Source organism: Medicago truncatula, chromosome 2 (genome assembly GCF_003473485.1).
Source record: "Medicago truncatula cultivar Jemalong A17 chromosome 2, MtrunA17r5.0-ANR, whole genome shotgun sequence".
Classification (NCBI taxonomy): domain Eukaryota; kingdom Viridiplantae; phylum Streptophyta; class Magnoliopsida; order Fabales; family Fabaceae; genus Medicago; species Medicago truncatula.
Window position 1 is genome coordinate 1,418,867 of NC_053043.1, and position 12,458 is coordinate 1,431,324.

Genomic DNA, 12,458 nt, shown 5'->3' on the forward strand with positions numbered 1-12,458 from the left:
ATTGAAATGCATACCTTTAAGAGTTTGGAGTCATGCTTAGTTTATGAAAATGATAAAAAAATCAATTATGTGATTCATCTAATACTCAAAATTATTATTTTTTAATTTGAAAATATATGATATATATTAATTATGTTTTGGCTTAATTGATCAAGTGGTCCCTTAACTTAATTATTTATTTCAAAGTGGTCCTCAAACTAAAAAATGGTCATAATATTTGCTTCCGTTTGTCAATTTAGTTCAATTCCGTTAATTTTAACCCCTAACGTGTAAGATAGACCATAATTGAAGGTGGTCTACCATAGACTTTATTAATCTTTTTAATTTGAGCCCTTTGATTTTTGTCTATAAATGAGAACCGTTGGATCACGCATGTCTATCGTATCTTATAGTAAACCAATAACTGATTTCTATTCCCTTTCTTCATCTTCTTCCTTTCATTTCTTCATCATCATCAACAACATCTTCATATACCTTCATCAATCTTCAAACATTAAAATCTAGAATACCCCCCAAGTTCAAAAAAGTTGTGAGTTTGGCCCCCTGTGAACAAAAATGACAATTTTGGTCCCCTAAGATTTAGCCTATTTGCAACTTTAATCCTTTTTGTCAACTTTGACTTATTCAACGCCTACGTTAGTAGGATTAAATGTAGGGAGGATATACTGATCCCTTAACTTAATTATTCAACTTTTGCGGTCTATGTCAAATCCCCGATTCAATTGGATGTCTATACTGGTTAGTAGGATTAAATGTAGGGAGGATAAACAATACAATTAAATTTTTCATCTTCTTCAAAACAACATCAATAACTTCTCACAAAACCCAAAAAAATGTTTTGAAGTTACTAGTCACTACTTCACTCAAAGGTAGGAACCTTCCAATCACTTCCCTTAGTTTCCTTCTTTGACCGTAACACTATCCTAAACCTTTCAATTTTTATTTTAACAACCCAAGTTTTTTATTCAAGCTCCGCCACCGTAGACAAATGAAACAATTATAATCATATGAATAAGAGATGGGTACCATTATTTTAGTTTCCACATAGCACTAAAACTAACCATGTATGCAAGAATTTGAAACCAAAATATGAGAACAAAACAAAGACATGAACAATTGTCTAGATGCAGAACAAATTACAAACACATGAAAGACACAAACAAGTGCAGCCACGAATTGTCGCAAAAAGAGCCCATGATGTCATTGCAAGATTTGACAAATATAAATCTTTCCAGAAAACTGTGTTTTCAGTATCATTTTTGCTCCAAAACACCAGGAAGATACGAAAATACCTCCAACGATAGTTAGGCGCAACAACAACATTAGCCAACATCAGTTAACTGCTGCCTAGAGGTATTTTCATATTTCCCTGATGTTTTGGAGCAAAAATGATAGTGAGAAGAACAATTTTCATTTTGCAAAGTCACGTTTTCAAGGAACACATGACAGTGGGTTAGATTAGACCAACATAGTTGTGATGTCAATGTGCTAACATGATACAACCTTCTCCAATTTTGCATAAAAAATAATATATAATTCACATACACACTCTTTCTCTCATCCCTTTCTCTCTCAATTTAGTCCATGTCTTTAGTTTCTTGGAGTACAAGAAACAGTTTTGCACTAACAAATCGGTATTATAAGCCCGCTGGTTCATGAGTGTAGAGTACACAAATTTTGGGATTAAGAATTCATTATCAACTGAGCTAATATGGCGGGTGGTAATGATTTTCCAGGCCCACTCCCAATTCTTGATGACAAGAACCGGGAAAAAAGGCAAATCTAAATGAATGCGCTATTCAGATTTCAAGATGTTCTTATGGAGTTGAAGAACTTTCTGCAAACCATTCATTAGTTCAAAGAACTGTTCATAAAGATGCAAAGAAGAAAGATTGCAAATCCATTCTTTATACATCAAAGTGTTGAAGCTGGCAATTTTGATAGGATTTTTAATGCAACTTGTTCAAAGGATGCATGATATTTAATGGTCAAGTACTGTGAACGTGGTGACAAAGTCAAGAAAGGGAAATTGCAATAACTTAGAAGACAATAAAAGATTGTTGTGTATGTGGCAAGGGCTTCAAACACTAGTGCCCTCAATGAACAATTATGGTGAGAACACCACTGATCAAGTGATCAATGAGAAAATAAGGAGGACAATGACACCTCTTTTCGATCATCAATATTCATATTTGAGCTCCTTTTCCACTTTTGAATCAAACACAATAACAAGATTATATCCCTCTTCATTTTTGAAGCTAAATATTACTACATTGGTACATAAATTAGACTATAATTAACTACAACAAGTCTTAACATTTGGGTAAATCCCTAGGGGGTGGAAGCATTTGTGTCTGAGGATTAGGACCATCTTTCACCAGAAACACCATACTCATTCCCCAAGTAGCATGTCGTTCTATGTGGCAATGCAGCAACCACATACCTGATCATATTAATACATACAAATCAAATACAATGTTATAACTTTGATTTGGTTTAAATACGTTTTTAGTCATAGAAGAAGTATATTATTTTTATTTTTAGTCTTTGCAAATATATCACATTTTGCTTTTGATCTTTGGTGATTTATTTTAGCTCTTGTAAAATTTATTTACACTAAAATTCGTTCGTGAAAGACTAAAATCAAATATTCTGCGATAAATTTCAATATGAATAAATTTTGAAAAACTTACTATTAAAATAAATGAAATGTTTGAAAAACTTCACCTGGATTATCAGCCCTGAATCTGATAGCAACCCAACCATTATTTGGTACTCCAACTGTAGTTTCCTCTGGTGGATCAATAAGATTATAGTTTTTAGGATCATTTTTAGGATCAAAATTCCCAAAACCCCAACCAATTACATAGAAACTATATCCATGCAAATGAACAGGGTGATTATCACTTGCTAACACATTAGTCCCTTGCAGTACAAGCTCAACACTTGCATCATAGTCCAAAACCAACACCTTTGTGCCAAATGATGTACTCAAAAAATATTCTGGTAACTTATCAGCTGTGTAATTGAATTCCCTTGTTGGAATTCTTGGAAAATCCATTTCAAATACACCAGGGATTTTATAATAATAGGCACTTAGAAAATCAATATATGGATGCACTAGACTAATGTTGTTCACACTAGCTGCAAACCTTTTTCCGAACGGACCGGTGCAGGGTTTATCTTGAGTACAGTTGAGCAAATTAACAGAAATTGTGAACAACAAATGTGTGTCAACTTCTGTAGGAACATTTATTGGATGAGTTTTTGTAGCAAGGCTTCTGAATTTCTTTGTAAAGCTAGTCGATGCTTGTGTTTTGTTGTAAGGAGGAAGTTGAGGAAGAATTGGCTTTTTTTTGTGATGATGGTGATGAGAATCAGTATATATAAGTAAAGCTGTTGTGGTTGTGTTATCAAAACCAGCACCAAAAGTACTAGAGTATGATCTTGCAGCCATGAAATAATGACCAAGAGGTTGATTTGCTTCCATTAGAATGTCCATAGATTGGCCAGGTGTGATCATTATGTAATCTGTTTTTATTGGTTTTAAGTATAATCCATCTTTACCAACTACTGTCAATTTGTGATTTTTAATGGCAAAGAAAAGTTCTTCATCCATTACTCCATTGATTATTCGAAGAAGATATGTTTTTCCATAGTCCACAATCATCTTGAAAGTATCTATGAATATCACAAGAAAAAATTAATGTTAGGGTAAGAATTTTTTTATACATAACATATGTAGAGTTTAATAATTATATAGACCGACAAAGAGGAATGTTAACGGCACATCCTTTGACACACACTCTTTGATTCGTTAAAATATGATTGATAGCGTAGGAGGGGGGTGGACCTTTTTTGGAGCAGGGATATAGATAACCAGGTTGACCATTTATGGTATATGCATTTGATAGAATTGGTTCTCCTCCAGTTTTGTTTGCTACATTTGGAATTTCCATTACTTGTTCTTTCCACCACTCTCCTACACAATAATGAAAATGTCAATATAGGAATTGAACTAATAATCAAATTTTGTTGTATAACTTGTATTTGTGATATAGATTAATTTAAGTTTTGATAAAACTAAAATTAGTCAATACTAGTAAGTGATAATTTGCTTACACAATGTCATGCCATGAATTAAGTTGTTATTTGTTATATTATCAAAATTCAGCTAGCCTCAAGTTTCATAGTAGGAGGAAAGGTCAAAATTAAGGACCAAAATCTTAAATGAGACAAAATAAAAGGATTAAAGTTGTATTAAGCCATTAAAATAAAAGGGTAAGGAGTGAGAACCTAGTATAATTGGAACCTCAGCATGAGGTTTAGGAAAGGGATAAGTGTGTCCATGTTTGGGATAAATGATGACAGCCCCATGAACTGTAGCTCTTGCCCAACCATTATGTGCATGCCACCATATTGTTCCTTCTTCTGTGGTCAAATGTATAATTTGTTTGAACATATTTCCTGATTTAATTGGGCATTGTGTTATGTATTCAGGTCCATCTGACCATGGATTCCTCACTTGTCTTGCTCCATGCCTGCAATCAAACACTTCCAATTAATCATATACTAGACCACGATGCTTAGATACATACATGTGCACCATTGATAAATAACTTTGGTACATGTCAAATTACTAGATAAATGTTTAAACTAAAGCTAAAAAAAATTGTACAAATTATATGGTTTGGGAAGACACATACCAATGTATTGTTATGTTATAATCTGCCTGGTTATAAACCTTGACTATAAGCGTATCTCCTCTATGAGCTTTCAATGTTGGACCTGGAAATTCCCCATTTACCGTCAAGATGTTCTTGGTACTACATAGTCTTGTGAAAGATGAAGATTTTACCTGCAGAAAACACAAATAGTTTTATTTACAAATTAATTGTGCGTTACCACCATCATCATTAATTACTGTGATAGAGAAGAGAAATTAAGAAACACATACCACAAACTTGTGATGATGAACTTTTCCATTTGCAGTATGAATCAGATAAACATAAAGTATAGAGAGTGCAAAAAAATTTAAGGTCTTGAACTTGTTGGAGACCATCATTTGGCTAGAATCATATGACATTGCTATGGTCTCAAATGTTTATACTTATAAGGGAAATTCATTTTCCCTTCAAAAATAAAAAGGGCAATTCTTTTTAGAATTTTCTTTATTATAATTATGTTTTTCGATTCTGTAATAAACTCAACAATTTACCTTCTATACAATTTTTTATTTTCCTTTTGAGACTATAAAGATTTTGCTCACAAATTTACCTTCTGTGATAAGTTTTTCCGTTGTTGTACATTCTCTCTACCTTTTTTGGTTGAGATTTGAATATTGATTCACTTCGTTGTGAAAGTCTAGTCTCTTCTGCTACATTCAATCTCAATTGATTATAACCGATGATTTTTTTTTTTGGTGTAATGTAACTGGGAATCTTATCAAGCCTTTTTTGGATTATTCTTATAATATTAAGTATGAAATTTGATTTAACTTTTTTTTTTGACAAAATGAAATTTGCTTTATCTTCTTTAGCAAAAAATTGAAATTTGTTTTAACTGTCTTACCTATGAAATTAATTAACATAGTTAGTCTGAATATTCAAACTTCATAAAAGGAAACTGAAAATTTTAAAAGGAAACTAAATCATTACCCAAAAGCTAATATATTAAAAATACTTTTATTTTTTGAATGAATTAAATATATTTATTAATAATTAAAAATAAACTAGAGTAGAGTGAGAGTAGGTGAGAATGAAAAGAGATGGAGAAGGTTATTGTTTAAAAAATGAGAAAAAGATATTTGGACAACCTAAGTTGTCAACCACCTGGAGAGGAAACATAAAAATTAGTCCGTCCTAGTGAGAGAAATTCTAACTTCTCTTTAAACTTTTTCTCCTTCGTAGGGTGGTTTTAGGTTATTTTTTGATCTAGAATCACCCCTCTACATCTTTTTTCCCTTTTCTTTCAATTTAAATAAGTGATTTTCACACATATCAAGATTTTTTTTTTTTGTGATTTCGTCGTCTAAGTACGACGTTGTGTTGTTCTTCGTCTTGTGCGGCGTTTGATTTCGCGTTTTGTCGCGGTGTTTGTTTATTTCCTATTGAAAGATCGGCATCAGTCAATTACAAATTCAACCAATGATTTGGGCGTCAACGTTGAAGATCCGGAAGCATGTGAATTTCGGTGACTTAGGTTTTATCAGATTATTTGTAGGCATTTTACCGTTTAATGCTATTAACTTGGGTGTTGTGAGTTTGTTCGCAGATTCACCTTTAACGTTTTTAGCGATGTTTGTATCTGATGTAATCTATCGATTTGAATGAATGAATATCATTTTGTTTTTGTCAAAAAAAAAAGTTGTCAACCACCTAGTATATTATCTCATCTTTTTTTTTATTTTTTATCTTAGAAGTGTTATTTGAACAATTATTTAGTTGATAATTTATAGGACAACCATAATTTATAAAGAAAAAAATAGGCATTTGTACAAAAACTAAAGCAATAGAGAGATAAATTAAAAAGTAATGTAAGTATGAGAGAAAAAATTGTCACAAAAATTATCATAAAATGAATATTTAAATATCATTTCTCTTTTTATTGTTAAGCAGTGTGGAAGCCTAAAATATACTCTTCAATGTGCCCAAGCACCAAGTGTATGGGAGTGTGTGTGGGAGGTGTAATTAGAGAAGAGAAAGTCTTACATAGATACAACAATAAATAAAATTAAATGATAAATAAATTAGTCACATCATTAAGCCAATTTATTTTTAAAAGAAAAAGCATTTGTGTGAGTGTGCTCAAACCTTTTACATTGTGTTTGTCCCTAAGTAAAACATTTCTCCTAAAAAAAATAGATTAAAACTTTTTCAAACAAGCTTAATTTAGAAAAGAAAAATTTCTTTTGAAGTTTGATAAAGTTTTAAATACATGTTAAATTAATTAGATTGTAATTTCTTGCTTACAAATACTTTAAGATACATGTTTAAAGAACTAAAGATAAAAACTTAATCTCTTTTTTCTTGTGCAAGATAAACATTATTTTAAATTTTAAATTTTTTCTTTTAAACCCAAATTTCAATATAATATATTTATTTTTAGTTCATTAACATATACATTTGTTAGCATTTTTTTCTTAATACAGGAGCAACATGAAATGGAGTAGTTGGTAACTAGATATTTGTTTCCTAACTAATTGTGACAGTCAACCATGTGCATTGCAATGACTTGGTCAGAGTATTACTACTATTAAACCGTTAATTAGTGAGTTGATATGACGTACATTCTCTTTACTTGGTCCAATGGTTTACTTGGATTTTTAGAGTAGAATATCATATGGTCCAATTCTTGACAAATTGTTGCATATAGCAATAACTATATGAGGAAGCTAGCTACACTCTTTACCTATTTTTCTGCAGTCAAATATTTGTCCATATTCATGGAAGATCCCTGTGTTTATTTGTCTACACCCTCTTTCTCTCTCAATGTGTGCTTCTTCTTGTTTCCTTTTTTTAAGGTGTCTATTTCTATCAATTTCAACTTTTTGTTCAAAGTTCTTGACACACATGTTTGCAAGTGTTTTCTAAGTATTTGGCAAATAGTTCGTTTAATAGTCTCAGTCTAAGTGTAAGAAGTTGATAAAAGTCATATGTTTCAAATGATTTGATTATTATTATTAGTCGACATTGTAATTTTTTTTTCTTCACCAAGTGTATATGAATTAAATCATTTGGCAAAGAGTTTAACATGGTTTGTTATTGTAAAAATAATTATGTGACTTGTAAAAGTAATATCATTATAAAATTCAATGTTTCTAATATTGGTATGACAGTTATCATTATAAAATATCTTGTTAATATTGTCATATTTATCTCTCAATATACTTATTTATCGTTATATTAGTCTTTATAAATATTTAATTACTATCATATCAGTCTCTGTATAAATAGAGTTAATGTTAGCGTTGAGGAACTATTTCAATGTCAGAGTTAATGTTAGCGTTGAGGAACTATTTCAATGTCAGGGTCTATTTTGATTAATAAAGTGCACAATAAGAGAATATTTTGAAATTTTGATATATTTAGGGACTATTGTACCAACTTGTTACACATTCATGGACTAAAATGATTACTATCCCTTATATTTATTTTGAGACTTTTTCAAAATTATTTTGCATGGACTCAATGACCCGACCAAGGGTCAAACCAATAAAATTTGATCGAACTGGATAACGAATTTGCCTAAAAGATATCATATCTAACTCGACCCATGGACGCTCTTTTTTTGTTTTTTTTTACCGAAACAAAGTTAACTATTATCATTAATCAATCAATGTTCAATACAAGAAGGATAAGAATAAAAAAATACGGTGACTAGCCCAAGAACAGCCTGCCCTAGCTAAACTATGATCGCTTGTCTCCTAACAAACTTCACCTCGAAGTTGGAATGTAAAGATAATTGATAAATAATACTAGAAACAATAGCATAGAATTCTGAATCACCATAGTCCAGAGACAATAGAGCTTGAACTAGAGTAGATGAGTCAGACTCGAAGACAACCCAGTCCCATCTGTTTGCATCAGCAAATCAAATTACCTCGAGTAAGGCTACTGTCTCTCCCTTCATAACCGTCATATTTGCCCGCTACCATGACCCATTAACACTCTTAATTGTATAATATATTTGCTCATGGGCGAAGACACACTATATAGCCTTAGTTGTTGAACTTTTCTAAAAGAAACTTAATTATATAATACTCTTTATGACCTATTATGAGTATCACGTTTGATTTTTCACACAAATTAAGAAGTTATAAATGAAAGAAATATAATAATTTTATTAAATTAATCTTATTTAAGTATTATTGTATTCACATTTATTATAAATACAAAGTAAATGATTTTGACTTAGAAATCACGCTAACAATGAGAATTGGACGTCACATCAATAAATCATATCATATATAAAAAAGTAAAATCGCTCAAAAAAGTTAAAGATCAACATCACAAAATCATAATATTTAGAGGACCAATTTTTTTTTTTAAACCTTCATATAATAAAATGTGAAAATAAACATTTTTTTTTGAACAAGCAAATGTGAAAATAAACATTCATTTTAAAACAATTTAATTTTACAAATGTGACACACATTACAATGCAACAATGAATACTAACTATTTATATGATATATTACCGGGGCCAATCCTCGGGAGTGCAAGAGGTTCTACAGAACCGAGCCTCCAAATACTATGGGTCTCAAAAAAATTATAATACCCACCCCCATTAAAATTAAAAAATTACATGTTACTTTTTTTTCTTCTTCAGTACACGTATGAGTTTTTTCTAGACTCTAGTTCTACTTTTTAGACATAATTTGATGCTATCAAACCACCATCAATTTGTATAATCACTTAATCAGTCAATTTGTAAAGCTATTTCATTGAAAGAATCACAACAATTATTTCTTTTTCGCATAAACTATTCATTTTTTCCTTTCCTATGACGTATGAGTGACATTCCAAATGACACCGTTAGGTAAATTTCACTTCTCTTTCACTTAATTTTATTTTGTTTTGTTTCATGTTTAAAAGTTCTTCTGATTTTGACTTTTTAATGAAATTTAACTACACATAAAAAAATATATTTTTGTTTTACTCGAACCTATTTTAAAAATAGAACCGAACCTCCTATTTTATTGGAACGACCTTATATATTACCTAGAGCGTACTTACAACTTGTCAAACGAAAAAAGAGCACATTGATAAAACTAGAAAAGCCTACAACTATTGGACTTGGATGCTCTCATGCATACATTCTTCTTCAACAAAATTAATAAGGGAAAATTAAGAGATGATAAAGAAAGAGAGAATATTTAAGAAAGAGAGAAAGAATTAAAATATTGTAGAAGGGGTGTAGAGAAATTGTGGGCTAGGAACGCCCTACATCGATTGCCTATTTTTAATGCCACGTTTTCTGATTCTAGAGAGTAGCAATGATTCTTTTCACTTTTATTTAGTAAAAAAAAAGGTAAAATACCAACAAAATTATTCAAATACAATTATCTATCTATGATTCTTAACTCATTTTTTGATCAAATGATCAACACTCTACCCTCTAATTTAAAATGATTTATCAATTCTATTCACTACTTTCAAAATAATAGTTTTTTTTTTTTTTATGACAATGACTAACGGTCAATAGTTAATAAGGACTTCCTCCTCAAATATTTTTTTCTTTATTTTATTTATAACTCCTCTTAATGTTTGTTAAAAAAATCCAAGACGCCGTAAATTTAACAAAATCTAGTTAAACAAATACACAAGTAAATGTACTATATATTAAATTTAGTTTTAGCCCACGGGAGAGAGTGAAAACCTAATAAACAATATTAAAATGTTAATATTGAAACAATTCATATAGAAAAATAAATTCCTTTAAAAAATTGTAGGAAAATAAATTATTAAAGCCATATGTATCACATGATACGTAATGCTTAGAGTATTATTCGAAGTTTCTTTTTTTGTTGGCGAAAAGCATTAAAGTAACACTTATTGTTTTTTCAAAGGTGATGATTCTTTTGAGAGGATTCAAAGTAATGCTTAGTAATAGTATTTTTCAAAGTTGAGACAAACTTGTAAAAAAAAAAAAAAAAAACTTGAGACAAGCTTTAAAATTTAAATAATATATATCCCTATAAAAAGGGTAAGCGAGAACGGGGAAAGTAAGTAAAACAATTGACTATTATCAAAAGGAAAAAAGAAAGTAAGAAAATGGAAAGGAAGAAAGACAAGAACTTAATATCTTTTTAGACTAAATAATTAATAACTTGATCATTGAACGTGTGATGCACTATTATTTTACTTTTTTTGAAATATGTGATGCACTATTATTGTAATACGTGATATATTAAAATTGTAAATGCATCATCAAATATTATATTTGTTTGTTATTTATGAACTAATTTGAGTGATAGTATAAAACATATTTAAAGATGAAAATGACTAACTAAACTCAAAACAACTAACAATAAGGATGTGTTTGATATTTAATATTGTGATATAATAAAATATTATAATGATAGTATTTCACACATTCAATGATCAAAATCATTGCTCGCTCCATCCGTTTATTTATTTTGACCAAAGAATATAACTTCATCCGTCCCAAATTGTATGACGTTTTGGGCATTTCATACATATTAAGAAATGTAATTAATATTGTGTGGGAAAGAGATATTATGAGTTGTTTTACAAAATTGTCCTCAATAAATGATATGGGAAAGATAAATTAAGGAATTGAAAGAAGAGAGAGTAATAAATAGTCAAAGATATAATAAGAAAAGTAACATTAATTTTTCATTAGTATTGTAAAGCGATATACAATTTAGGACAAATATTTTTTCTAAAATGACATACAATTTGAGACGGATGGAGTATTTGTTTATTCATTTCGGCATAAGAAAGACAACAACCAAAATAGTTGAGTAGCCGCGACTAAATAAAATTTTATATTTTGTAAATTAAGAATATATTGGTAAAAAAACTCTTATAAATAGGACAACAAAACAATGTTATATTTAAAGACAAAATTATACTTATCATGTCTTCAATTAGATGTCACTTTTGAATTTTACAATAAAGGAGTGATTAACGATGTTAATTTAATGGTAAAATATATTTTATTTATTAAATATTATTATTAATTATAATTAGTGGAGTAATAATTGATTTTTTCTTTTGTGGTGCAATAGATAAGAATATGTTAATGAAAAATATTAATAAATGTTTTATTGATATTAAGAGTATAAAAGAGATAAATAATTTGAAGAAAAAAAGTAAAAATAACATTTAATAATTTGGAACGGGATTGTGATTTGCAAATCAGAATTAAATTCTGGCAACAAGATTCAAACTACGTAGCATATGATTAATCTAAAAAGTCGATCTTAGTTTTCTAGTGAGAGAAACTCCAACTTCTCGCTAAACTTTCTTTCTCCTTCGTTCATCGAGGAGGGGTGGTTTTAGGTCATTTTTTTGATATAGAATCACCCCTCTACATCTTTTTTTTCCCCCTTTTCTTTCAATCTAAATAAGTGGTTTTCACATCTATCAATTTTATTTTTTTTGTGTTTTTTGTGATTTCGTCGTCTAAGTGCGGTGTTATGTTGTTCGTCGTCTTGTGCAGCGTTTGATTTCGCGTCTTGTCGCGGTGTTTGTCCAGTTTCTATTGAAAGATCTACATCAATCAATTACAAATTCAAGCAATGATTTGGACGTCAACGTTGCAGATCCGGAAGCATGGGTATTTCGGTGATTTAGGTTTTATCATATTATTTGTAGGCATTTTGTCGTTGTATGCTATTAACTTGGGTGTTGTGAGTTTGTTTGCAGATTCACCTTTACGTTTTTAGTGATGTTTGTATCTGATGTACTTTATCGATTTGAATGAATGAA

General features: G+C 29.9%; 1 protein-coding gene across 1 annotated transcript; it reads right to left on the bottom strand.

Annotated features, from left to right (window-relative positions):
* Positions 1-2,185: 2,185 nt before the first annotated feature.
* Positions 2,186-5,121, bottom strand: LOC11418826 (laccase-14). The gene is made up of 6 exons (XM_003593104.4): positions 4,958-5,121; positions 4,707-4,858; positions 4,297-4,541; positions 3,854-3,982; positions 2,728-3,681; positions 2,186-2,443 (listed from the first exon to the last, which is right to left on the bottom strand). Exons 1-6 carry the CDS (start codon positions 5,084-5,086, stop codon positions 2,313-2,315), a joined length of 1,740 nt encoding a protein of 579 aa, XP_003593152.4. The 5' UTR covers positions 5,087-5,121; the 3' UTR covers positions 2,186-2,312.
* Positions 5,122-12,458: the final 7,337 nt, after the last annotated feature.

Coding starts and splice junctions, on each gene's coding strand:
- LOC11418826 (XM_003593104.4), bottom strand. CDS start 5,086: ATGTCATATGATTCTAGCCAAATGATGGTCTCCAACAAGTTCAAGACC. Junction 4,859..4,957: donor TTCATCATCACAAGTTTGTG/GTATGTGTTTCT, acceptor TGTTTTCTGCAG/GTAAAATCTTCATCTTTCAC. Junction 2,444..2,727: donor ATTCAGGGCTGATAATCCAG/GTGAAGTTTTTC, acceptor TAATATGATCAG/GTATGTGGTTGCTGCATTGC.